The 25222-nt window shown below is 42.1% G+C and overlaps 1 protein-coding gene across 1 annotated transcript in view; it reads right to left on the bottom strand.

Annotated features, from left to right (window-relative positions):
* Positions 1–5614: 5614 nt before the first annotated feature.
* Positions 5615–25222, bottom strand: part of sema6bb (sema domain, transmembrane domain (TM), and cytoplasmic domain, (semaphorin) 6Bb) — a 122190-nt gene continuing 102582 nt past the window's right edge. Inside the window, exon 17 of the mRNA XM_035653190.1 lies at positions 5615–11697. Within this exon, the coding sequence (XP_035509083.1) occupies positions 10790–11697 (908 nt within the window). The 3' untranslated portion in view covers positions 5615–10789. The remainder of the gene's footprint in view (positions 11698–25222) is intronic.

Genomic DNA, 25222 nt, shown 5'->3' on the forward strand with positions numbered 1-25222 from the left:
CCTGCTTTAGTGTATGCCCCCTTGCTGCTATGTTCATTGCGCAAGACACAGGTATTAAAGGTTTCAGTTAGGGTGTTAATTGTCTCATTTACCCTGTTAACTGTTCAATGGGTGCTCATAAGCCGAGTTAAAAGTGCTTTGGACCATTGAAATTTTGCGGTAAAAAAACCCTTATTATAAAGAAAGCAGAGTCAAGTTTGATAGCTTTAAAAAGCTGCTCTGATCTGTTTCGTAAGCACTTTATTCTGTAATGTAATTTTTTTGCCCTTGGGTGTAGTTTTTATGGTTTATACTGTTATATTACTGTTTTATCTTAATGGTTTTTCTTGTTTAATCTTTGAATGTTTGCACAGTACAACATCTTGTAACTTTTAAAAAGGTGCTTTATAAATAAAGTTTATTATTATTATTTATTATTATTATTATTATTATTATTATTATTATGAAAGCATGCTTAATCCCTTGTACACCCTAATATTAACGTCTCTTTTAACAACTGAGCCTCTGACGCAGGCAAATATGCCTTGTTGTTGCATGCCTACAAAAAGTATGGGAAAAGTATACCTAGCTTTTGAGAAAAATAAGGTATTTTGAGTCCAAATATTGAGATGGTGAGACGGATGACAGCTGGCATTACGTGGAGCTCAGCTGTGGAGTAGGCAGTCAAATCAAGGAGAGTACCCACTGGCACTGTTTCAGCCTCTTCATTAATCAGATTCATCATAATGAGTGTGTGTGTGTGTGAAGGGGGGGCTGTTGGAGAGAAGGACGGGAGGAAGGTAGAGGAAGAAGGAAATGGATAGATAACAGAGGAGAGTCAGAGGGACGGCATAGTGTCACATACACTCCCTCATACTTTTTCCCAGATCTGATGGGACATTGGCCGGGTGTAAACAAGCTGTAAATTATCCCAAAGCTGGCACCTGCAGTCACCTTAAATCTGCAGAGGAGAGTCAACAAGGATGCCACAAACACTCCGGTGGAATTGCACACAGGGTGGGACACAGTCACCACCACCCCTCTTCCTCCTCCTCCATTCCTATCACTCGAGCACTGCAGCACTGGATGGCTTCAGTCCCATAAAACATCAGCAAATGAGAGCCCCTGTCAGGTCCTCACGGTCCTCCACCACTCAACAGATGTGAAATGGCCTGATAGGCTCCCCAGAGAGATGAAGAGCTGGATGGGGAGGAGGGGGAAAGGAAGAGGTGAGAAGTACAGTGAGGAGGGGAAAGGGTGGGGGTGTCAAGAAGTAGGGTGATGTAAATGTACGTCTGCACGGGGTAATATGAACTGATGGTAAAGGAAATTTTTATGATTGTTTTACTAAGTCTACAGAAGTCTTCCTCCAGGCTTTTGGTGCTTATTGCAACAGCCCTAATGTGTCTCATGCAGCAATAGCTCCCTCTAATGAAAACTGATGGTACTACACCGGCTCAATGTGCAGCTTTGAGTTATATAATGTTGCTCGGTAACACTGTATATTTTAATCACAATCTCACTGTCAACTTTGATGAAATAGGAAAATCAGCTTTGTTTTTAGCTTCATGGTAATTCATTTTTCATTAATTAATTGGGTTTTTAAAGGTTGTTTTTAGCCATAGGACATAGACATAGGAGAACCACAAATGAGTAATTTGAGTTTTTTTTCGTTGGCCACAACTATTAGTATTTTTGATCTGAATCTTTCATCTCTTGATCTTGCATCGTAACATTGAACATGGAGTTTTCAACGGGTGATTATTTACAAGGTTTTGACCGGACGTGTTTTTCTTCAGTGTAGTCATTTGTTAGCCTGACCGAGGAGCCTAATGGTTTTCCCTTTTTGGTTCCATGACAAAGTTAGCAAAATAGCAATTTGAAATAACAAACTTTCCCCATTACCTAGAATAAATTAAACCAAATTATAAAATAGAGTTTGAACTCAGGTTTTCAAATAACAAAGTAAAATTAACATTAAATACAACAACCCTGCCCAGATTTATGTTGTTGTATGTCGGGTGAAGTCACTTAACTTAATCAGGCTGTCTTCAATGTGCCTGAACTATTGCTTGATAAAAAAAAAAAATCAGTCTGCTTATAGGGCAAACAGTGACTGCTAACTTATTATTCTGTGTTTCATTAGTTTCCACTGAATGGCATTACTCTGAATTAAAAAGGGAAGTAAAACTAAACATTAAAAAAGGGCATTTTGCTGCTATGACTATGTACTTTATATTGTTTCTATCTTTGTGGGTATGGTTGGGAATCTGGTGGGTAAAAGGTTTTGGTATTTTTGTTTCTGATGTTTGAAATAAAGTAAACTTAACTTTGTCGGACACACACCTGGTGTGGAGAAAAATTAAATCATGCTAAAGAAAAAGTTGAAAGTTGAAAACTGTCTATACTAAAGTATAACTAAGTATTTTCAGTAAATGGTACTTAATACTTGTACTGCACTACACAGGAAAATATACTATACTATGGTGATGATTAACTCATAAGTTGACATGATTAACTTCCTGAATGAAGGAAAATAGGTGTTATCCAGTTTCTCTTTTTTTAAATGTTCTTACCTTTGTAGGATTAGAAAAAGATCTTACAATTTAGACTTCTTCAGATTTGTTTTTATTTAAAATACCATATCAACCATTTTAGTGTGAAAAGAAACTTAGAAGATAAAAATTTTAACAGTCGATACAAAATACACCATAACAGGCTGATGCAGCCACACACAAAAGCAACAAATACCACAACAACTAAGCTAAAAGTAAAAAGAAAAAACAAACACAATTACACAGATCAGCCATAACATAATGACCACTGACTGATGAAGTGAATAACACTGATTATTCTGGTATCATGAAAAACCTGTCAGTGGGTGGGGAATATATCAGGTCAGCCAAGTTTACATTTGTCCCTCAAACAGTTGATCTGTTTAGAGCAGCGAAAAAACTGGACAACGTAAGGAATTTGTGGGTTGTTCCCGGTTCTGCATGTGGTCAGTACCTATCAAGAAGGGTCATGGGTGGCCAAGGCTTAGTGGAGGCAAAGTGGGGAAGTGAGACTAGCCAGGTGGTCCGATCAAACAGATGATCCTACCCTGTCAGCTCAACTGGCTTGAAATGTTAATGCCTGGTTCTGATAGAAAGGTGTCAGATCACCACAGTGCTCCACCAGTTTGCTTTGTGTATGGGGCTGCATAACATTCATGACCACCAGTGTGTCCAGGTGGATCATTAATGTTATGGCTGTCGGTGTACATTGTCCAATTTCAATCATCGACAGTGTGCAATTGATCAAGAAAAAGGGAACCCCAAACTTTCAGAACATGTTCTCCCACCAGAGGACTGCACAGCAGTAGCTCTGTATTCATTACTTTCAAAAATTTCAAATTGTGTTCGTATCGGATCCTCTTTCAAGCGCTAGTTTGTTTCCGCATGACCAAGAAGGTTGAGAAATTCAAATAACCTGTTTTCTATTGGGGGAAACAAACATCGGCCTTATGGATTTTCCCAAATTTAGCCAAAATCTATTCATTTTGGCAGCACCAAAAGCTAGGCCTTACTATTACAAAATATCTATCCTTCCATTTTGACCACAACTGAGCAGCCCTGTCACCCTGCCCTAGCCAAGCCAAGACACAGAAACCGAGGACGAAACGATCACTATTCCCACTTCCATTATCGAAGCCCACTGAGTCGAAACACTTTGTCCAACAAGGACTTGACTGCCAAGGGCACATGCCACAAGCACATGGGTCAAACCCAGTTCCCCACATCTGCTTCCACAACCCACTGCCAGCCAGAGTTCAGAAGGGGGAATCCGAAGATCATTTACCAAGTACTTGCAGGGGACGCCCCTCATGCTCTGTGGCAGCGATGTTTTAATTCGTGCATCAAAAGATACGACTCGGACGGGGGACCCGACTCCTCGACCTAATAGTGCAGGTCCTCCACCATTTTTCCAATTCTACCCCCGTGAGTGGAAACCCCAGAAAATCTTGTTCCCCAGAGTCCTGAATGTTAGGGTTCCAGGAGGATTGGACTGAACAACGGGGCTGGCAGCCGCCCGGTTCGGCTTACAAACCGCTGAGACAGTTACGTCCTGTCTGTCTGCACCGGAATTGTTAATCCTGTCTCCATAATTTTAATCAAGGTATTCTTCAGGAAGCTTTTGAGAAAACATAATCTTTGGGAGAATGTTCCATCATCAGCATTAAGTCCCCTAATGCGACCAGAGGCAGGGTTGTCTGTCTTTTAGAGTATCAATACAAGATTGCTAGCTTCAAACAAAATATCTTTTATGGGTATAAGCAAGACCTCCCAAAATATTTCCATCCCCCTCTCGGCCTTTCCCAGATAAAAGCCGGCTCGGTCCCAAGCAATCTGCCAATGTATGCGTACACGCTTGATTTGTAAAGGGTATCAGTGGGTAGTGGTCCAATTTATTTTCATAGCCCTGGAGACTCGCCAATTGCTTTTGGTTATAGAGTATGATAGATTGGACACAGGTCGAACAAAATATCACTCTGTATACATATTTAATTTAAAATCACGACCACCTTTGAAAATGCCTGTAATTTCCCTGTCCCTGCGGATTGCAACAGCTACTGGTTCTAAAGCTAATAGAAACGATAATGGAGACAAGTCACGGCTCTGCCCTTCAGCAGAAAAGCAGAAAGGGCAGGAGTTGAAACTAAATTAAATTGAAACTAAATCAAATTATTTCAAAACACAAATAATTTGACTACTAGTAAGTAAATATATAATTCCTGCAGGTTAATAAACAAGAACATATATGGTTATCATAGTAAAAAAACTACCTTTCCTCTTCGTATAAAATGAGCTTGTTCCTATATCTTCAATTTTGAAAAGATAGAAAGAGGAAGTTCCGAGCACCTCCGCCAATCAAACAGCCCAGAAAGCCCTCTTTACAGTACGATATTGATAGAATAGCTCAAAGAGGTAATTCTTGTGAACCAAATCAGTGGGCTGGATCCCAGAAGAATATGATGCATTATTACATATGAAAGGCCCTGTACACCTACACAGGTTATGTGTCTGATTAGACCTGCTCAGGGTGAAGCTTTGCTGGGATTTATGTGAAGCCACCAAACTACATGCACAAACAAAAAGAATAAGGTTGTAACTTGCACAGCAACAAAAACTGACAGGAGAGTGAGAAAGATGTCTGTTCAGGCCCACAAAGATTTCATAAGGCAAAATAAGCTAAAAGTACCTTTAAGTTTGCATGGGTGTGCAAGGGTCTTCATACTAGTTCCACCTCAACCACACATGAAAATGCTGCATACATTTTGAGGCACAAGATAATAGCTTGTATCCAATATCATCATTTGGGACTTCAGGAACTTAATACTTTGAAAGGGCCCATTCTGCAAAATGAATATGTTTACTTTTGAGTTTTTAATGCAGGACCTTTACATTTCAGAGTATGTGTCAAATTACTACTTTTGCTTAAGTAAACAATGTGAAAACTTCTTCCATTAGTGTGCAACTCAATTATGTAAGAGGTAACAGACCTTCTTGTTTTGACATGTGTGCAAGAGGTTTTTTTTTAAGTTTATAAATAAAATAAATCAAACACAGTATAGTCAATAATGACACCTTAGGAGTCAATGTCTGAGTGGTTTATTAGAATAAGAAAGTTGACATAGAGCAAAGTCTCCATGCGGAGTGACAGGCAGAGCTCAGGACAATGTGGAGAATGGTTGCGTGTGTGTGTGGTGTGTGTGTGTCTGTGTGTGTACTGTGCAGTTGTCAGAGGGTGCATGCATGTGTTGCTTTTTGCGTGACGACAGACAGATTTCTTCGCGGACACAAGCACACACACTTGCATGTACTGTACAAATTCACACGTCGCTACTTCTGTACACACACAGAGGCTGTGTCGTCATGCAGCTACTGCACTTAAATTACATGTAAGCATCAAGGTTATGTACACGTAGTAGGGACATGTGTTGTCATCTGATGACAGCCTGCCCCGAGGTCCCTGGGGCGACGGCGGAGCCAGCCTCTGGTGAGAGCCACAGGACTGCGGGGTCCTTCACAGTAGCAGGAGACTCCACTCCGCAGGAGAAAAGTAGAATCTCTTTTTGAACCTCAGCCTGTATGAGTCCATTCACTCTTCTTCCTCTTCTTCTTCTTGTTCTTCTTCTTCTTCTTCTTCTTCTTCTTCTTCTTCTACCATTTCCTTTTTAGATTCAGCATCCGAACAGGACGCAACACCTCAGTGCTGCTCACAGTACTGCTTCATTGTCACTGTCAATTTAATAATAATCATGATAGTCATCAGGTTCGTCTTCATTGTCGTCATCAAATCCAGCACACCAGAGAATTGAAATTGAAATCATATACAATAATATTCCATATAATTTCAAACCAAATATCTACCACAGAAACAAACTATAGAAAAAACAAACATGACAGAAATGATCAGCGCTGACTAAATACATCTACAACTTTACAAAAATGCAAATGTTGATTTTGTTTTTGCCTTGTTTTTGTGCTTTTCTTCCCCTCTCAGATGTTGGCTGGAAGGGAGCGGCTTCATGTCACTGCTCCCTACTGCGATGGTGGATTTAATACAAGGACTCGATCTAGGGCACAGCGCACATACAGTACAGTCGAGCACTGTAGGGCAAGATGGCAGTTATTGGCTGGGGGGCATCGCATCACTGAGGCCACACGGCACAAACAACCCCAACAACACACAAAGGCATGGTCTCTTTAACAAACACACAGACACAACCTGATAAATAAGAAAAACAGACTGGGTCATGAGGGCTGGGTGGGAATTTCTGTGTGTGTGTGTGTGTGTGTGCTGATGTGTATAGAATAGAGATAAAGAGGGATAATGTGTGTGTGTGTGTGTGTGTGTGTGTGTGTGTAGGACTGGAGGCAATATGTGCTACATTTAACAAACAAAACTCCAAAACACAAAATCATTTCTAAGCAAAGGAAAGCAATTTCCCGCTTGAGAAGATTTGAAAATGTCTAAAAAAAATTGTAACACATTAAGGATTTGATGTGAAATAAAGCAGGATTTTGTGAGTGACTTTGATTTCTGTTTCTGTCACGGACTCATTAAATTAACTAACTAACCTTCAATAGTGAGGAACAGGACAAAAGCACAGGCCTGTATTAGGTAGAGATGTTACGTGTGTGTGTGCAGAAAGAAGTGCGGGTCTGTTAACACTAAAAGGGCGCTTGAAAGAAGAAGAAGACAAAGTGCAGCTGTTGAAAGAGGAGGAATGGGAATGACATGTAGTATGTAAAGAAGAGGGAGCATGATGGCTTTAATAAACCAACTGACTTCCACGAGGTTACACCTGAATTCTTTAGCTGCTCTGTAATGTTCAACCAAGGTAATCAAATCATAGATTAAGATAACATCATGTACAGTATCTCTCCTAGAACCAGGCAGTGTCGGCCTATTTCAAGCCTGAGCTCTGCTTCTGATGTTAATTCAATTGCATCCCAAATTTGGTTAAAGGGCCGACAATATTTGTGTGTATGCATGTGTGTGTGTGTGTGTGTCCCTTAGTGGAGGGGTAAAGAGCTGGTTGAACGTGCACCTCCCTCTCAGGGCTGATGTGTCTGTAGTAATCTTCTCAAGGGCTCATCAGGCCATTAGAGGGCCGGGAATGTACTTTGCCTAATCAAGCATGTTTAGTGAAACACCGGAGGAGATGCAGAGCGAGGACACGGCTGGCTAGGCAAGCCGGCCGAGACAGAGAGGCCTCATTCACACACACACACACACACACACACACACACACACACAAGCAGCACTCAGGTCACAGCCGAGATGGAGACGATGAGATGAGGGTCCTGGCTGGTGGAGGGCTCCGTATCCTCAATACTAATGACCTGTTTCAGGGTGGAATGCGTAAAGAATACACTGTACTAATGTGGTGAGGCGGTAATGTAGTAACATCATGTTCGCCCGTCTGACCTCCTCCTCTGTCCTTGCTTTCATAAATCTCTTTCGCTGGCTTGTCTCAGTACCTCCAGCTCCGGCTGTGTATTTTCTAGGGCCGGTGTGTGTTTTGAACCTCAACACTGTGTCTGTATGTCCTGTCAGCTGGTATTGAATATTTGGTCAGATTTGCAATCTTGTTTACTTTTATTTGATCAGATCAGATTTAAACTTTGACAAAAAAATTGTATTCAGGGAAAGTTCTTGTACAACTGCTTGTGTTTAAACAGTGTCATTACTATGTTGTTTGTTGTTAAAAAAGGCATTAGCATTTTTACACAAGACCTTCATTAATTGATTATTTGGCCACTTGGGGGTAGCAAAAACAAGGTGTAAACACAACACTGGCATATTACCACTTTTAAGTTGCCTCTTACACATCCATCCAGCTATGGAGCAATTACATTTGGTGTTGTGTTGGTGAATGTAAGTCCGATAGTTATTCTCCTTTTAGCTCTTTTCATTTTTGGTCTCTACAAACTCCTGAGGGAAATATCTGGCTCTTTAGCTGCTAAATGCGGCAATATGTTCACCCGCTAGTTGCTAACTTTGTCTGTCTGCCGTTTGGTGCTGAGCTGGTGGAGTACAGATGATTTTTATGAGCATTACTGAGAAGACACTGATGAGAGCTGAACCAAGTCAATTAAGTTGTGGGGCTGAAAACGTTAAATGTTGATGAAAATAGTTTTTGAACACTGTGATATTTTCTTGTGTGTGTACTGTGTATCTACCATATGACCCTTCAAGTCCCCTTCAACTGAGCAGAGCCCGGCTTTTCCATTTTAGTTGCACTTCTTTGTGTAAAGTATAAAGGTTTAAATATATTGTATAGCATACATTCTCCCACGCAGGGCTCTGCCACTGTTAGCACGGATTTGTGAATGTCACGCAAAAGGCTGCTCCACAACATTAATGGCTCAGAGAAAGGAACAGGGTTGAAAAAAAAAGAAGGGTGAGAACGAGAGTAAATTTGATCAAAGCTGTTTTTTTGCACTCAATATGAGTAAAGCATTCATGTACACAAACCCAAAGAGAGACACACACAAAAAAACACCCCCACACCATGACCCAGATGAGAAAAAAAAGCTATCTCTGGATCTACATTTGAATCAAGAACGGATGAGAACACACAAAAACAGAAAACATCAAAAGATCAGACAACGGAGTGAAAGAGTAACTCCACACCCAAGTATACCCATGCCCATCTGTTTTCTTTATCCCGCTTTTGTGGTGAAACACACTGAAAGACAGAAAGGGATAAAGCCACAAGGGATGACCATTGTGACAGTTAGCAGTGCCCCAACTCTGGCCTCAGCCCCAGCTTCAGCCCCCAGCTCCTCCCTGTCCTGGCAAACCAGTGAATAACCAGAGTGGGTGAAGCATAAGAGATGCCCGGTCCTGGTTGGTACATCTCACATGACGAATGGAGCTGCTGTCCTCCTCATTGATATTCTGCTAGGCTGCGGTGCTGGGCTAGGTCCCTGACTCTTAACGGCTATTTGTTGCCGCAGTCTCCTCCTGCTTCTGGGGCACAAAGAGGCTCAGTGTCGGGCAGAAGAGCCCTGAATGGAGCTCCCAAGCGGCCGGGCCTCACAGACCCAGTCAGACAGCCAGACAGCCACAGCTCACATTCCCTCCTTCAAATGGACTGCGGAGCCCAGGGGGGCCTCAGGTCAGGTCAGACAGACCCAGGCATACTGAGAGGCAGCTAGGGAGGGAAGAATGGAGGCGAGCTATTGTTCCTTTTCCCAGCACCCAGCTTCTCCTCACATCTCTAAACTCCAGTTTGCTTTGCTGAGAAAACAATTATATTATAAAATATAAAATTAAATTGGCTTTAACTTCATCTTCATGTGTCTTGCTTATTATTGCTTTCTTTCACTTCATGATGGCTCTATCCAGTGCTGCCTCTGAGGTACTGGGAATCACAGAAATTACAATAAGTGTCTCAACCCTTCACCAGCCACTGGTCAACCATCCAAACCTCTGATTGCTAAACACATACAGCTTCATAGAGACATAGAATAAAATCCATCTGTCTCTCTGTGATTGTTTATAAAAAGGAAAATAATGTTAACATCAACCTCCTCCTTACGAAACTTCATTATATAGTTATACTTCACAGTTAAAGACAGGATACTGGTTGGGGTTGTTGTGGCCACTCACATTCACACATACACACAATCACATACACACACTGCATGATTCATTGAGAGTCAATGTCCTCTGGCACGGCTACAACAGTTTTAGTCTCATCTGAAATCCATAGTAAAGCACATTGTTGTCTGCTGGATGCCACTGGCACAAAAAAACAAAAGCAGAAACAAAATTTCACACTCAAACAAGATCCATGGTGTCAAAACGGTGAACATAATGGTGGAGGGAGACCTTTCACATTTGGCGCTGCAAGCGAATTTTTCATTTTTTTAATCCCCACATGTTGCTTTGAGAAGATTCACTTTCCGCTGCACCCCTCGCTTTACCTTTCTGTTTGTCCTGTGGTGTCAAAGTCAAGCTCTGCGGGTCGTACCACATACAGAGCAGAGGGGTGCGCCTCAGATTAAGAGCAGAGGAACGGAGACGTGAGGAGAGTTTTCTCCTCTTTTTCAACTCTCTCTTTGTTTCTTTTCTCTCTGTCTCTCTCTTCAGTCAGCTGAATGACGTCAGAACATTGAATGACAGTGAGAGAGGACAGACAGGGTAAGGTTGGACCGGGACAGTGAGTCTGAGGGGTTGATTTATTCCAGTCTGCTGTTGGAGGGAATGGGTGTTCAGAGAGAGCTTGGTGCCAGGGCTCACGTACTTCGCCTCACTGGCCACTGGGGGTGCGCTCTCCCATGTTCTTCCCTAGAAGATGGCTGAAGTCAGCCAATTCTCCCAGCCCTCGAGGCCCATGCATATCTGGCCTGATGAGGGCCTGACGCTGGGGGTGATAGGGCGCTCCATTGTTGCTGTTGTAGTTGAGCGCCTCGTGACTCCAGCGAGGCTCCCCATAGTCCATGTGGGGAGTGGGAGCGGAAACCACCCTCCGTCGGTCGGGGGAGTCCTGCGGCGTGGCGGGGTAGATGTATTCTCCCGCTGAGTTCCTCAGGGTGCCGCTGGGACGACTGCCACCGTGCTCCCCTCTCTGGGTGGCTAGGATCAGGTAGCGCTGGCGCTCTGTGTGCGGGGGCAGCATGACCTCCCCTGGGTCCTCTATCCGGACCATTCCTCCACCCCCTCCACCTCCATGCAGGAACTTGGAGCTTAGATAGATGACAGAGTTGTTGGGGCAGGGCGTCCCCACAGCGGTGAGGAAGGTCTGGCTCTGGTCCCAGTCGGTGTCTGGGAGACGCATGGCCCGTTTCTGTTGCAACGGGGTCTGCTCCGGGGTAGGCAGCAAACCTGGGTCCATCTCTCCTTTGGGCCAACCGTTGGGCGTGACAAAGGGGTTGTCCGCCTGTGAACGACGCCTCTCGCCGCCGCTGGTTCTTGTTACGCTCATTACTGACCCGCTGCGGCCCTGCCCCAGCATGCTCTGCTCTTTGTCACTTTTGCGGCGGGCGCCATTCGCTCCAGAGCCTCGAGAGTGGCGGTGGCGGTGACTCATGATCCAGCAGACAGTGAGGCCAGAGAGGACAGCTCCAGTTGCGAAGGCCGAAACAGCAGAAACCACCAGCAGGTTTACAGACACCAGGCCATCAGGCTCCTCGATGAAACTCTCTTGGAGCAGCATTCCTGCAAAGACGGGGATACAATCACACACAGAAAGAAAGCCATCAGTCAACTGGCGGAACCATGTTAATAGCATCAGTGTTTCCTGTATTAAACATGTGGGAGTTAACAAATGGCGAGACAAGATGGCCTATTTTCTCTCTCCCCTCTGTGGGTGGGAATGGTCCTATGCTTTCCAGCCAAGGTAGCTCTGGCTAATTGCCTTCATTACGTAAAGTGGATGGTGATTTTAATAGCTGTAATAACTGTCTTCCTGATTGAGAATAGCTCTCAACCCTAACATGTTTCACAACATTAGTTTTATGGGGAGAGATGCCAAGTCTGGCATTAATAGTGAGTAATAAGTTAAAGTTTTCATAATGTCCATGAAAGTATGTTATACTTCCCATCTAGATGTGCTATATACACTACTTGTGACTTAAAAAATATTTTGATTTAAAAAAAACAACAACACATATACTAATCGGTTAATTCTCTGGATACTTCTCGGGTTCAGCTTTTTGTCTAATGTACAAACACAGCAAAGACCTGAAACTTTTAGACTTGTTTTCTATACTTTGAATTTATAGTAGAAAATAAGTTAAAAATAAGTTTCCCCTTGTTCCATCTATATGCCAAACTCTTTGTAAGGATGAACATAAGGCATCATGTTTATAGATAAAGCGCACCATATCAGCAGACAAGACCATGAATTTCTGTATTTCTTTCGTATAAGAACATGAAATCCTTCCGAGAGAACGGTTTATGAATTATTGAAGATATGAATACAGCTAGACCACAGCGTGGGCTGCCATGGATCAATTAGGAAAATGCCAGAAGAAAAGTTGTTCTTTGCTGCGTGAGCTCCTGGGACCAACACCAACGAATACAATGAAATTGTGCCAAGGGAAGCAGATTGGAGAAAAGTAGAAGAAGGAAAGAGGAGGGTGTTACAATGAGAGAGAGAGAAAGAAGTCGCCTAAAGCAAACTCGAACATTTGGGTCCTTAGACAAACATAGTAATAGTTGTTAAATTACAACACCAATAGCAGCAGAGGGAGGACTGTCTCCACAAGGACAGTGAAATAAATCCTTTCTCCCAGAAAATAAATGGATGTCATTAATAGACATTGGGAGCCACTTACTCACTTATACACTGCACAGAAAAGGAGCAGAACGAAGAACGGGAGAAAGAATGAACATACAGAGAACAGCAGCAGTTTTTTTAAACAAACATACTTTCAGTGACTGACAAATTCATTTTTAATGGGGACAAATGCAGCTGGTTGTGGTGCAAATACTTGTACAGCCGGGTGGTTAATTAATGTGGTCTGTGGCTTGGCATAATAAAGTGTTACTCTACACATTGACATTAAGCTGGGGACTGGCTGCTTAAACCCTGTGAGAGGCTACTGAACTGTCATGCTGTGCTCTTGTACACATTAAAGGGCCAGTTTTCCAAAACACACTATTTCTATAGTGGAAAGAAATATTTCTGTTCTTACAGACAATGCAATCCAACTAGTTTCAGGTTTGGGGATATATGTCCCAACAGGATAGAGCTCAAAGCTGGTTTGTGTTGGCTGAGCACACCAAAAAAATCACATTTTCAAAGCTCTCCAGTAACACCTCTTCACAAAAACAATGACACAGCTAGAAAAACCTCAGGCTTTGTTTTTAGCTTTTTCTTTCTGTGAGGAGATGCTGGCAATTATTATATGGTAAAAATAGTTCTAAATGAAAAAAAACAAAACTATTTTATTTCTTTAGGTAACCATGGCCCAAAGCCTTTTCCAAAAATGCAATTACAATAACCTCACAATGTGCAAGGAGAAAGAGCGAGGAAAAAGGCCAAAAAATAATTACTATGAGGCTGCATAATGCTTTGAACTAAATGCTAACATCAATGCAAACAATGGCAATGCCAACAGGTAGAAGGTAAGGTAATATTTAGCAGGTTTACTATTTTATTCAGCATGCTAACATTTGCTCATTAGCACCATACAAAAGTACAGCTGAGGCTGATGGGAATGTCGTTCGTTTTTGATAAATTAACACTGTGACCTAATGATAGCGCTAAATAAATAAAAAAGTGATTTCCATTCATCCTAAGGGCCTAAATGTTTGTATTAAATTTCATGGGAATCTGTGTCAAGACACTTAAAAAAACCCACAAAAGTCAGCCTCATGGTGGCGCTACATCAAAAGTTAGGGGCTCATCAAACTCTATAGGGTTTCTCATAGGGACCATAAATGTCTGTACAAAATTCCATGGCAATGTATGTATGTATTTTAGTCTGGATCAAAGTGGCAATGCCATTCTTAGAGACACGTTGCTAGCAGGGCTAAAAATTGAATTTCATCCGAAACCAGAGAATCAGAATCAGAATCAGAATTTTGTTTATTGCCAAGTAGGTTTTCACGCCTACGAGGAATGGGACCTGGTGCAGTTGGTGCATAAAAGAGGTGCATAAAAGAGGAACCTTGTCTGAGTTTTTCATTTATTTATTTAGATAGTTGGTTCACTGCCAGACTGTACCTTCACAGATTTCTATTTAACCATTCATCGACCACCTTGTCGCTTACAATTTCATCTTAAAGCTTGGACAATAGATCTTCGACACTGTCATTGCGAGTCCATACTCTCAACAAGTTTGCAGTTCCCATTGACTGAAACCTGGCATTAATCAACTGGCCTTGTTGGTCAATCAATGTCCTTTTCAGCACTAATTAGTCCTTTATCACCAATCCAATAAGCTAAGTGATACACACAGACACCGGCCTTAGTTACAGCCTGTTAGTTACGTGAAATGCACAGTTCAGTTCACCATCAGACAAATCCTTTGGAATAACTGGAGATCACGTTTTATCAGCGGAATTGTGTTCGGTCCTAAAGTGTATTTGTTTTTCATTTTCTTGTTTGCTTGATGCCACAACCTCTTCTTCCCTCATTTTCTTTTAACTTCATCTTCCATTAGCTTATCACTGCCTCTGAATATTAATGTTGGAAAAATATATTCCCATCTAATACTTTGATCTAAAATGGGATTGTTCAGAAGAATTTTTCATATAGTAAGTCCATGCATGTGGTTTGAATTATGCATTTTAAAGTGTTTATTTAACAGAGTATTAACGTTTATTTAAGAGGTTAGTTTTGCCCAATGGGATGTGTAAACTTGATTGCTCAATATCTCAAAATTGCTCTGAAAACAGATGGCAGCTCATAATTCTGATCTCACGACATATCTTTCTTCACTTCGTTCCTTCGTGCTGTCACACAGCCAGCTTGTGGTTACATAGGCTAACATGCACAGACGTTAGTCTTTGTGTAGTCATTTATGCACCCATGTTTATATTGAATTTGGCATTTGTTCATTGGGAGTTCTTTTCTCCTTGAACACATTCTTGGCATCTTTATTGCAGCAGCCTAAACATAACCCTGATTCCTGCTGTATGTATTTTCAAGTTTCAGGCCAATATTCAATTTGGATAGACTGCCAGTTTCAATCACATTATCGCTCCTCTCCTTAGTAAAAAGGCTCTTCTTGCAGGCAGCAGATGCGACACAAAGGAAGACATTTGGAGGTTACCAGTGTGCTCATTTACAGGGCCCAGAAGGAGTTTGAAAAGTCAGGTAATGAACTGATTCATTTTTTTCAATAAACTACAGCCTTGATGACTTTGTAAACAAAAATGAAGCGCTGCAACCACAGAAAATGTAGGAAAAGGCAACATAATCGGGGTATAACCGCAAATCTCCTCTTTCACACACATCACATCTGGAATTGTTCTTGCTGCACTCAGCTGCAGAGGTTGTAGATATTTCTCTAACATTTACCTCAACTGGGGTCCAGGGTTGCTGTGTGGCACTTCAGATTAAATTCTGCACAGTGCAATAATACCGCTGTCATCTTCATGCAGGAGGAGAGGTCTTGACAAGCGTGTGTGTGTGTAAGTATGGCTTTCTGTGTGTGCGTGCATGTGTGTATAGACGTTTTAGCAGAGAGAGAAAGAGACTGGCCTCACACTTAATATGTTTCCTTAACTTCTCTTTGACATGGACACTCAGATATGTTGTAGGTTATTTAACAAATTTCTTTTCCCCCCACTTGTATGTCTGTCTTTCTTAGATGCACAACATGTAGAGGACATCTTTAGCCAGTGGCAATAAACTGAAAAAGCAGACAAAAAATGAAATGACGGATGGATAGATTTGGTAGTGTGTGTCTTTCTGTGACAGCAGGCAGGTCTCCCTGCATCCTGCTAAGAGGTGACAGTAGAAGCAGCAGCTTGCGCACTCTCTCCTACCTTCAACTCTCCTCTCCTCTTCCAATCCTGCTCACTTATTAAAGCTTAATAGAAGCCAACGGGCCTGCCTGTCAGCCTGACGCACACTGAGCTGCTTGTCTCGAGGCTTCCAGCTCCAATTACAGCGTAACAATGAGAGGAGAGGAGAGGAGGAGAGAAGAGAGGAGGTTGAGGAAAAGAAAGGAGGAGAAGTGAGGAGGGAAAAGGAAATAAAACAAAAGGAAGAGGAGAGTTGAAACAAAAGAGGTGACAAGATCAGAGGAGGAGACGGCTGAAGAAAAAAGTAGAGAGGAGAGGAGGGCGTAAGTGAGAATTAAAGAGGTGAAGGGGAGAGAGAAAGGGTTAGAGGAGGGGAGTTTGGAGGAGAAAAGAGACCTAGTTTGTACCAAAAAGGATGGATGGAAAGGATCTTGAAAGCAACACTGACAGGATATTTGTGTACAATATAATACATGATACAATATATATATATATATACAATATAATATATATATATATTGCTGTCAAAAGAACAAAGGAGCTGGCACATAGTTTTTTTTTGGCATTTGATTTCCTTTGTCTCTCTCATCTGTTCCTTCATACTCTTTATCGTCCTTTTCTCCCTCCAATCCTCTTGTTAGCTGTTAATCCTCTCTTCATATCACTCTCTCTTACCCACCACTCCTTTGATCACCAGGGGTGGCGGCATGATGGGACTAATGGCTTAAAAATTCAAAAGACAAGTAGAGAAACTTTTACTCGCACACTTTCAAATCAAGGTCGTTCCTGCACGATCAAATCTAATATCAGCGCAACAAAGTGATATTTCCGTTACACAGCGATCGTGACAGCTGTGGTCATGTTAATCGGAGTGATTTTTTGCGGATGCCTCTAAGTTTTCTCTCATGTCTTCCGCTCTCATTTCCACCACCCACCGCCCTCCCTCCATTCTGCCGGTGAGGAAAGGAAATTAATGAAAAGCCCTGCTAGCTTCATGCCAGTTGTTAAACATTTCCCTTGATTAGAGCACTGGCAAAAGCTGTGTGTATCTGCGTGGCCAATGCACACAGTTTGGCGGCGCTTTCGACAATGGCCTTGTGAACATGTGTGTGAGATAAAGACAGATGATGGGGAAGAGGAGGATTTTTAACCCAGCATCAGTGATGTTGATGTTGATTAGAAGCACGGATCCAAATGATAATCACTGTTTATTACAACTTGGGTGTAATTTCAATAGTTTTGCCCATCATTTCCATTGGGTATGATAGTGTTGTACTCATCAAAGTAATTGCTGAAAGCTGGGAACACTGTAGCATCACTACAATGAAGTCTGGCAAAAAACCTGAGTGTTCAGCTGATCAGACAAGCCAGAGAATGTAACCCAATGGTTCTTAAGCTGGGAGACCCCTCCAGCTAAATCTGATGGGTCAAGGGATATTTAACAAGTTAAGAAGAAAGACACATTTCAACTACTCTCTGATGTGTCACAAGTCTATCGTTTCTTGTTGTGAACTAGTGGAGCCCCTAAACTGAACAGTTCAACTATTCACAACTTATAGATATATGTAACTTGCACCGCTTGGATAAGAAGGATCACAAGTCAAAAAGGTTAAGGAACAACAATCTAAACAACTTCATTTGAAGGTAAAGCCAAAAGTGTAGGTACATGAAAACTGTTTGGTTAACCTAGACATTATTGTCTCACCTCTTGTGTTCTTTGTCTTGTTGGATTTCTTTATAGCTATCTGCTCTCAGATCTCAGCAATTAACTCAGTGAGGGAGGTCATGGGATCTTGATGGAGATAGCAGCTTAAAAAGTTACTCCGTTAAAGTCAACACTAAAAAATAGTCCACTTTTGATGCGTCACTTAAAGCTAGCTAGAAAATGGACATCTTTGACCACCAGAAGATTCATTGGCTACAATAAATATGATCATTGGTGATTTCACACTGAGCTTTCTTGCATCAGAGGAATCTGTGTATCCAGGAAAGATATCAAGGAGGACACAAGCAATTAATTTAGTGAGTTTAATCATGACCTGCCAGTATGCGTCCGATCAATTCTATAACTTTCTGAAACCAACGATCAAACATTCAAGCCCGTTCCATGCAGCGATTTGTGTGGAGATGAGAAAGTAAGCAAGTTTTGATCATCTCTCCTAAGCTCTCTTGTTGGATTCTTTACTTAATTATTTCTGTTACATTTCACATGTACAAATGACTGCAAGACTATGAATTCCTTTTAGAAGATGCTGTCTGAAAATACACGCTGTTCCCATTATACTGTGTCTGCCCTCTTTCTATGACTGGTGGCTTTTCACTCCTCCTCGAGTTTGGCTAATAACAACAGCTATAGACACTTTTGATTTCCGACGTGGTCAGACAACATGTTGTTCTTTTCAAGAAGAACCTAACAAACATATTAGGGATCAAAATGATGACCAAAACTACCAAAATAAGACTCATAATAACATAATTTAACATAATCAACCAAAATTATTTAAAAAAAAAACATAATTGAAACACAAAATAGAATCAATAAAGCCTGTTTCACCTGCTCTACTCTCACTGGTTTTGATTACTGTCTGGAGGTATTAGCTATTTTACACGTTTTTCTTAAGTTTTCTTCTTAAGTTTCTTAATCAAAATCCAGGCTAGGGAACTTTTATGCGGCTGAGAGCTGGAATACATGTATTAGAAACACAGCACATCAAAACAGAACAAAGAGACTTCACAGCATCCCGGTGGACCTGTCGATGCCACAAGCACACACTTCTGAGCTTGATAGGTTACGACTGTGTCAGCGTACAGCCACTGATCTGAGGGACTTTCATCTCCAAAATCCACCATTTCTCTGCATGTTAATGTGTTTATGCGCGCAGTGACGACAGGGATGCACGTGGCAAAGCATGTGCGCCACCGTGTGAATAAGTGTGCATATATGTATGAATATGTGTGTGCGTTAATAAGTGACTGCGTGCACCGCCTGCACCCATGGCTCAGTGATTTTGCTCATTATCCCCCTCTCCTTTTCCTCTGTTGAAAGACTGCAAGCACTATTTTGTTTCTTGTTTTTAGCACATCCTCCTCCTTCCTGCTGTCTTACTTTTTTTTACCATCCCCATTACTTTTCTTTTAGCAGATACACTATCTCACCATCTATTTCCACTACTGCATCTACCTTTCTCTCTCTCTCTTTCACAGACAAACATAGTACACCTCATGTTGTGAGCTGTGAAGCTAACACCAATGTGTGTAGAAGGATGGAAAGAAACTGAGAAAGAATTAAAGCGCTGAGAAAGAATTTAAAGGCAAGCAGGATCGCTGCACAGCAACTTACTTGGACTAAACATTGCTTGCTCGTAAACCGTGTTTACTCTCGGAACGATTGTAAAACCATTTACTGTCCCTCCCAGACAGTGTTTTCAGAGCATGGCGGTGGAAAGCTGCTGGAGAGTTCTGCACAACTCACTGGTTAAAAAAAATTAACAGTATGTAGGTATATATATATATATATCTATATGTCTATCTATCTATATCTATATATAAATGAAAAAAAATAAAAACCAACCTCAGCTCATGAGGCCAGTCAGACGTGCCTGTCTTGAACTTGAGTGATCAATATGTTAAAACATTTATGTGCAGTAGCCATGTGTTTGCAATTAAAATTCCATAAAATCTCCACAAAAAAACTTGCTGTTAATAGATTCAGGTCTTCAGCTGGGTCTATTAGCGAGGGCAGATCAGGCTTTTGGCTGGCTCAGAGTCAAGGTTTGCGATGATGACTGCATAATTACATACCTGCACGACTCTCTTGCTGCCTTTACATTCCTCTCTTTCAACTCTAGCTACCCAGTGTATCTTAATTTTCAACTCTCATCTTGCTTTCTTTCTCTCTTTTTCGTGCTCATAGAAAAACCACTGCTTGGGGTAAATGAGGTAAGTCTAGAGTTACTTTGAGGGGAGCACTGTGTGTTAAAATCATCGGCGGGGGAGAGGCTGACTCCCTCCCGCTGCCGTGTAATCAAAAGCTACAGGAGTTTTTTTTTTTCACATAAACGTTTTTTCACAGCCTTTGCACACGTGTTGCTGTCAGGAATGTTCCTCATTGAATTTGTGGATTCAATTATATCAGGAGACCTTGTTTTGCCAATCTGGCCAACCTTTTGCAAGAGGCAGCTTAACAAGGGTGAGTCTGTTAGCAGTTTCTGCTGCATCCAATCCAAACAAAGCAACTGGGCTGTGGCGGACACTGTGGTGAAATAAATTGTTTTCCAGAGAATTTTGTGTGCATGAGAGTGCATGTGTGTATACGTTCATGTGTGGGTTTCTCAGTAGGATGTAGTCTTTATTATTTTCCTCTATATCCTATAACTTACGGGTTACGGAGTTGGCTGTGCTTTCGTTTGGTAATTGATATTCTCATTTTAGGTGCAAAGCCAAAAGCATACTGTGAAGGGCAATAATAAATATTCACAAACATGTCACAGGCTATAAATTGGAGAGCAGGTCCGCATAGCATTAGTCTAACTATCTGCCCTGAGGGCTCATATCGCTCATTCCCAAATCATGGACCAGGCAATTTCAACTTAATCTTTCTCACATGCTACATCCATATATCACATCAGAGCTCTGTACGGTGCTATACTATACGCCCACCAGCTGAAAACACATGCCAATTTGTTTTTATGTTCACATCCCCAGAGCTGAAGTGTTGGCCTCGTTCCTGATACAAATTTCTGAAGGTTTAACAGAATGATTAAACCATCAGGCCTCATGTTGGGGCTGCACGCCATCTGGGTGGCTGATTGAAACTACCCTCACCCCATTCGTTCAGCCACCCGCCTGCTCTGTTAATTTACAGGCCATCTTTAATGAAATGTCTCCGCTGTGACACGGGCCAAGGCCTCGCAGGTGGACATGCCGCTAGGACACATCCTGAGCCGAACGATCGCTCAGAATCACAGCGCCTGTCGGCTGACCTGGACTGAAGAGAGTTTAAGGTGATCAATACTAAGACGCTGCAACAAACCTGCGGGTGAAAGAGATAGGAAGAGGCTGACGGGCAGACTGAGAGAGACAGAGAGAGGAAAGACGGGGCTGAGAGAAGTGACAAAGAAAGAAGAGCAGGGAGGAAGTGTTTGAGGGAAAAGAAACATAAACGAAGTGAAAGAGCACGAGACTGAGACAGAGAGAGTGTGACTGAGTGAAACAGAGGGAGAGGGAGTGTGAAAAAAGCGCAGTAGTGTTATTGATGTGTTGCAGAAAGGAGGAAAAGTGTTGTGTGATGCAGGGAGTTAGGGGAACTCACCATAGTCGATTTCTGTCTAAATGATAGACACAAAAACAATCCCCACTGGTGTGAGTGAGGAGTAGTTACAGTACTCTGGATGTCACCCTGCAGAACTCTCTGTTGAGGCATTACACAGCGCCTCCAGGTCCTGCCCGCACTTTATTGGACAACTATTACTCAGCACTGACCACAGACCTGCCTGAGGCCCTTATTCTTCATCAGCTCTGTGTAAGTTCAGCCAAATTCCTTACATGCCAGTGTCTGGTGTTCAGTTTTGCAGATAGTGAGAAAAGCCTGTGGCTTCAGCTGTTGTTTGTGTGTAGTTGTTTGTAAAAAAAAAAAAAATCCTCCAGGTTCCTTAACACAGTGTTTAATGTGCCAATCAGTTATTTTTCCAACTTTTTAACACTAACACACACACTCACGCGCCCAGGCTGGCATCTGTATCACACAAAAGACAACACATTAATCCAATCATGTACACGCACACACATACTGGTCTCATCAGTGCTCATGTTTTTAGAGTATAACCATAATTTTAGCGCACTATTAAACAAGTTTGTCTACTAATCAGTGAAAATGTCATAAAATGAAGTCTAATTTTGTCAAGATGTACCATTTGATGAAATCTTTGCAATCAAGCACCCCAACAGTTTTATTTGTGTCCTTCAGTCAGTTTATGAAGGTTGTTGCTTTTTCCAAGCAAGTGGCAGCACTAATATTAGACATTCAAAACTTGGTTTCAAAACTTTTGTATTTCTCCATAACATAAAATATTAATGACTAAAAGAAAAAAAAACAGTTCAGAAAAAACATACTAATTGAGAATTGAACACTCAAATCTGCCTCAACAGGATTGTGAGGGTGTGGTTTGATCAAATTTGTCACCACATTTTGATTCAAATGTTGCTAAATCCTGATTGGTGCATGGGAATATGCGACTGCACTTACTGAAACACTATGTAGATTGTTATGTAAAACATTTCTGAAAAGTGTTACAGGACAACAAACGTGGGTAATTACATGTATTTAGGCTTTTTTCTCACCTTGGATAAAACCACCTGAACTTGAACAAATGCAGTCTATGATTTACATTCTGTGGGTACAGATCGATATGTTCTTTTCAAATCCAAGAATCTGTCAGGATGATTATTTTTTTTGCTTAACTAACTTTAATTAAATTTTTTAATTACTCAGAAGAACACTATTGTATAATGAGCAGCTCATTTTCATTTGCATATACCTGTTTTTTCCCCCTTTATTTGGGCGCTTTCTTTGGCGCTTGAAGGTCTACTTTACACGGCAGTGATCAGTGGCCTCTTGCAGCATGAAACAACTGTTGGATGTGTGGGGATCTGGAAATCTGTGTGAATACAGGTTCAGACTCTTAAAGGGTTGGTTTATTTTTTGGTGAAAACAGTAAAAAAAAAAAAAAATGGTAAGTAACTGTAGGCTGTATGTGTTCAACCATCACCGCCCAAAATCTCACATCAACCAGTCGTTGAAAGATGGCAACCTTGTCCACACACACAAACACATCTATCAGCGAGGACCCGTGGCTTGCTGAGGTGTCAGTAGGCCCCCCGTGTTTTTCAAGGCTCTCTCTGAGGCTCCCGCTGTTGGGAAGGAGATGTGAGCAGCGGAGGGAGGACTCAGAGTAGGAAGTCAGATGAAAGAGCCGAAGCCCTTCAGGAGTCCTCGCACCTCACCAAGCTTTCCAGAGGCTGAGGCTGCTATTCTTATCTTCTCGCTCAAAAAATCCCCATCTCCACATCGAAAACTGCACGTATAGTATTCCACTTCCCTTATTCCACTGCTATCCCAAAGTACACACGCTCACACGTCAGTTGTTATAAAGCACGTTGGTCCTCATATTTCATCAGCTGAGCCTCTGTATTCACAGAGGGGATCAGCTCTGTTCTTCAAGCCTCTCAGAAGCTCCACGGGGTGGTAGAGATGTGTGAGTTAGAGCACAGTCTGGCATCTGGGGATGCACAGCTACTCACAACGCTTCCTCTACTTGTCTATTCTCCCCTCTCTCTCTCTCTCTCGCTTTACCCTTGGTGTCTGACTTGCAGGAGTGACACCAGAGGGAGTTACGAGAGGAGGAAGGACGACTGTGGCGTCAAGGTTACAGAGTCCCCTCTCTGTCTGAAAGAGGAGACCGCATCAAACAAAAATGAACTACTGTGCCCCCCACCACCACCACCCCGTCTCCTCTCTTTCTTTCTCGTTTCCTGTCTTTTTCTCTGTTGGGGTTCAAGCTACAGGGCAACACATTTATCATCAGCAGACTTAAGACCCTGCGCTTTAACTAGCTGCCATGTAAATACAAAGAACTGTGTCGGCTTTATTGGTTCCCCCCTCCTAAGCCTCAACTCAGGCCCTATTCCAAACCACAGCAATTAGAATGGAATCAGATGAGACCACGGTCGTAAATTTGGCAACAAATTTTCTTTCCCGCACAAAGCTCCTCAAAACATTACAACCACCCGAGAGGAAGACTGAGTTGGTCCTGGCTCCGCAGTGGATCGTCATCTACTCTTAACATGACGCCACAACAAGGAATCTCCAATTTGCCTTTCGCCTCATTGATGTTTCAGTGGACCTCAATTACTGAGTGATTGCATCCCGCTGTTCCACCAGTCAAAACACCGCCTTTCTTCAGGAAATATTTTCACAGCGCCATAATTGCTTCCATCTGTAGCTACACTGTGGCAACACTAGCTGTGTCATTACAGCTGAGTGAGTTCACAGCAAAACGGGTGGCGAATGTGTGTGCGCAAGTGCAAATGTTTGTGTGTGTCGGTGAGGGTTTGGATGCGTGCACTGATATGAGAGCCTACTCTGCTTTTATCGACAGGGAAGAAACACAGATTTGAGCATCGAGGGGAATGTGACGGAGCGGGACGTGTCTCCTGTAACAACAGCACCACACACACCTCTGCACGCCGCCTCCTGCTCCTATTTGATGGCTGGTTTAACAGAGTTGACTTTAGCTGATGAGCTGTCTGTACAAACACAATTTGACTCATTCCCCCCAAAAGGCCTGCAAACAGCAAAATAAAATGAGAGTGTTTAGCTCTGCTGGGAGATTCAGGCACTTGGTATTTCTAAGGCTGTTGAATGGTGCCTACAAAATGATTTGGATGGAAGAATCTCTTTTCTTCAGAGTTAAGAGACCTTCATGGCAAATTAAAGGAGAAAAGCTGGATGTTTGACAGACCATTTAGCCCACGTTTATGCTGTAACTGATCTACCTGTCAGCAAGGGTCACAACCTGGAAAAACTGAAGCCAGCCAATCGACACATCGTGATAACCTGCTGTAAGTGGATCTGACATCCTATAGCGTCTGTCGACGCCTGAACCAAATCTGACTCATTACGCTGTTTACAGAAATGGTTTATATTACCTGTCACACACACACACAAACAGAAAAACCCAAGCAGTTCAGAGTTAGTTAGGTGATTTCTGTCAGCAGGGTGTGTTCTGCTCAAACATCATTAAAAGTAAATCCAGCTGCAGTTTGTCACGCTGGCTGAGTTGTCCACTGTGAAGAGCCTACTAATTTAGAGGTCACACAACTGCTCACACAGACATTAATGGCTCTATTTTCCTGTGAACACAATTGCTAGCTCAAACTCTAGGCACAAATGGGTGTGACCAACAATTTTTATTATTTCAATTTTTAGAGACCAGAGGCATAATCACAGTCTTGGCACAGCACAGTGAAAACTGAAAAAGAGGCTGAAGTAGGAGGAATACAATATCAGCAGGTTTATTGCACGAATACCAAATTACATATAGACTGAGATACCAAATATGCTCATCACTCTTAATTTACAAGGATACAAGGTTATGTAATTGTCATTTTACACACGAATACCAAATTACATTATACGACTGAATACCAATCATGATGCTCATCCCTCTCTCAAGTTTCTACAAGGATACACGAGTTATGTAAT

The sequence above is a fragment of the Morone saxatilis genome, unplaced genomic scaffold, assembly GCF_004916995.1.
Source record: "Morone saxatilis isolate NCDOM2014 unplaced genomic scaffold, NCSU_SB_2.0 Contig12, whole genome shotgun sequence".
NCBI lineage: Eukaryota > Metazoa > Chordata > Actinopteri > Moronidae > Morone > Morone saxatilis.